The 1,330-nt window shown below is 64.0% G+C and overlaps 1 protein-coding gene across 1 annotated transcript in view; it reads right to left on the reverse strand.

Moving 5' to 3' along the window:
- Window positions 1-464: 464 nt before the first annotated feature.
- The window catches only part of KRTCAP3 (keratinocyte associated protein 3), a gene marked incomplete at its 5' end in the record, with an annotated part of 1,066 nt that continues 200 nt past the window's right edge, over window positions 465-1,330 (reverse strand). Inside the window, 3 exons of the mRNA XM_010137923.1 lie at window positions 465-548; window positions 847-981; window positions 1,201-1,319. Coding sequence (XP_010136225.1) covers window positions 465-548; window positions 847-981; window positions 1,201-1,319 — 338 coding nt within the window. The remainder of the gene's footprint in view (window positions 549-846; window positions 982-1,200; window positions 1,320-1,330) is intronic.

Below are 1,330 nucleotides of genomic sequence, written 5' to 3' on the forward strand. Positions count from 1 at the left end.
CCCGCCCCAGCACTGCCTGTAACAGAGCAACGGAGCCTTTAGTGTGCCGGGAGGGGCCCTGCAGTCTGGGGAGAGAAGGGGAGAGCATCCAGGGCCCAGGGCACCTGTGGGGCCATGGCTGCTCATGACCCAGGACAGCATGTCTGGAACCAGCAGGGTTTGTCCCAGGTGGGGCGTTGGGCCTGGTGAGAGGAAGGCACAGCCCTACCCCTGCAGCCCACCCGTACCCACAAGAGCACAGTACAGGCGCAGCCTCGCCTTGCCGGATCACAGACTCCTGCAGCACCACCTGGGAGTGGAAGAGCACCCGAGAGCGTGGGGCCAGGCCCGTGCTGATGGTGCTGGCAGTACTCGAGCATGTGCTTGGAAAGAGACAGTCCAGGGGCTGCTCTGGGCAAAGGCCCTCTTGACAGTGGAGCCCACCACCTCCCCAAGCGCAGCCCACATGCTGCGCTCACCTCCAGCTAGGCAGAGGACTCGGCCAGCCCCCGAAGGAGCTGCTGCATCTCATGAGGTGGCCTCTCCTTCACTGCCCCTGGCCCGGCCAGCTAGAGGAAAGAGAGAAAAAAGTGGTGGAGGGGTATGGGGGGGGGTGGCATTCGGCCAGGACAGAGCAGGCCTGGCTAGCAGAGGAGTGTCCCTCTGCAACCACCCAAGGTGAAGGGGTGCCAGTCTGTCACCGAGGCTGGCTAGAAGAGGTGCAAACTTGACTGTCTCCTTGCTGTTGCTGCACAGGCTGCTTGTACGGGAACAAGGGCCCAGCAGAACCCAGCACCTTCAAATGCCGCAGGAAGGCAGCTATGGTGGGCAGAGGGGGGGCAGCCCGTTTGGACCCAGGGGACGTACCTGCTCTTTGCCATAGCAGTGTGCACAGGGCCCAATGCCCCGGAAGATCAGGGCTGCCAGACAGCACCTGCCGGACAGCACAGCTTCTGCAGCCACCAGCACCACGGAGGGGATCCAGAGCGCCAGCGCCGTGTCCTGCAGAGCAGAGGGTTGGAGCTCGCTCAGGAGCACGGGCCCCGCACCCAGCCAACCTGCTTGCGGCAGAGTGGAGCCGGGGAGAGAGAAAGAAAGGGAGTGGGAGGGAGAGTCTGGGAAAGAGGCAGAGAGAAAGAAGAAAAAGGAAGCAGAGAGGAAGCAGAGACAGAAAAAGGAGAGCGGGCAGGGTGGGGGCATGGGGCAGCCCCCCAGACTCACGTAGATGCGTGTGGTGTTGAAGGGACAGTCGTTGGTCACGATGGCGGCACGGGCGTCCGCGGGCAGCGCAGAGCTGTTGCAGCCTGTGACAAGGCGCCGGCCCCGGCAGTGGATGGTGGGGGCGATGGCC

This window comes from Buceros rhinoceros, unplaced genomic scaffold (genome assembly GCF_000710305.1).
Source record: "Buceros rhinoceros silvestris isolate BGI_N320 unplaced genomic scaffold, ASM71030v1 scaffold5156, whole genome shotgun sequence".
In the NCBI taxonomy this organism is placed as follows: Eukaryota; Metazoa; Chordata; class Aves; order Bucerotiformes; family Bucerotidae; genus Buceros; species Buceros rhinoceros.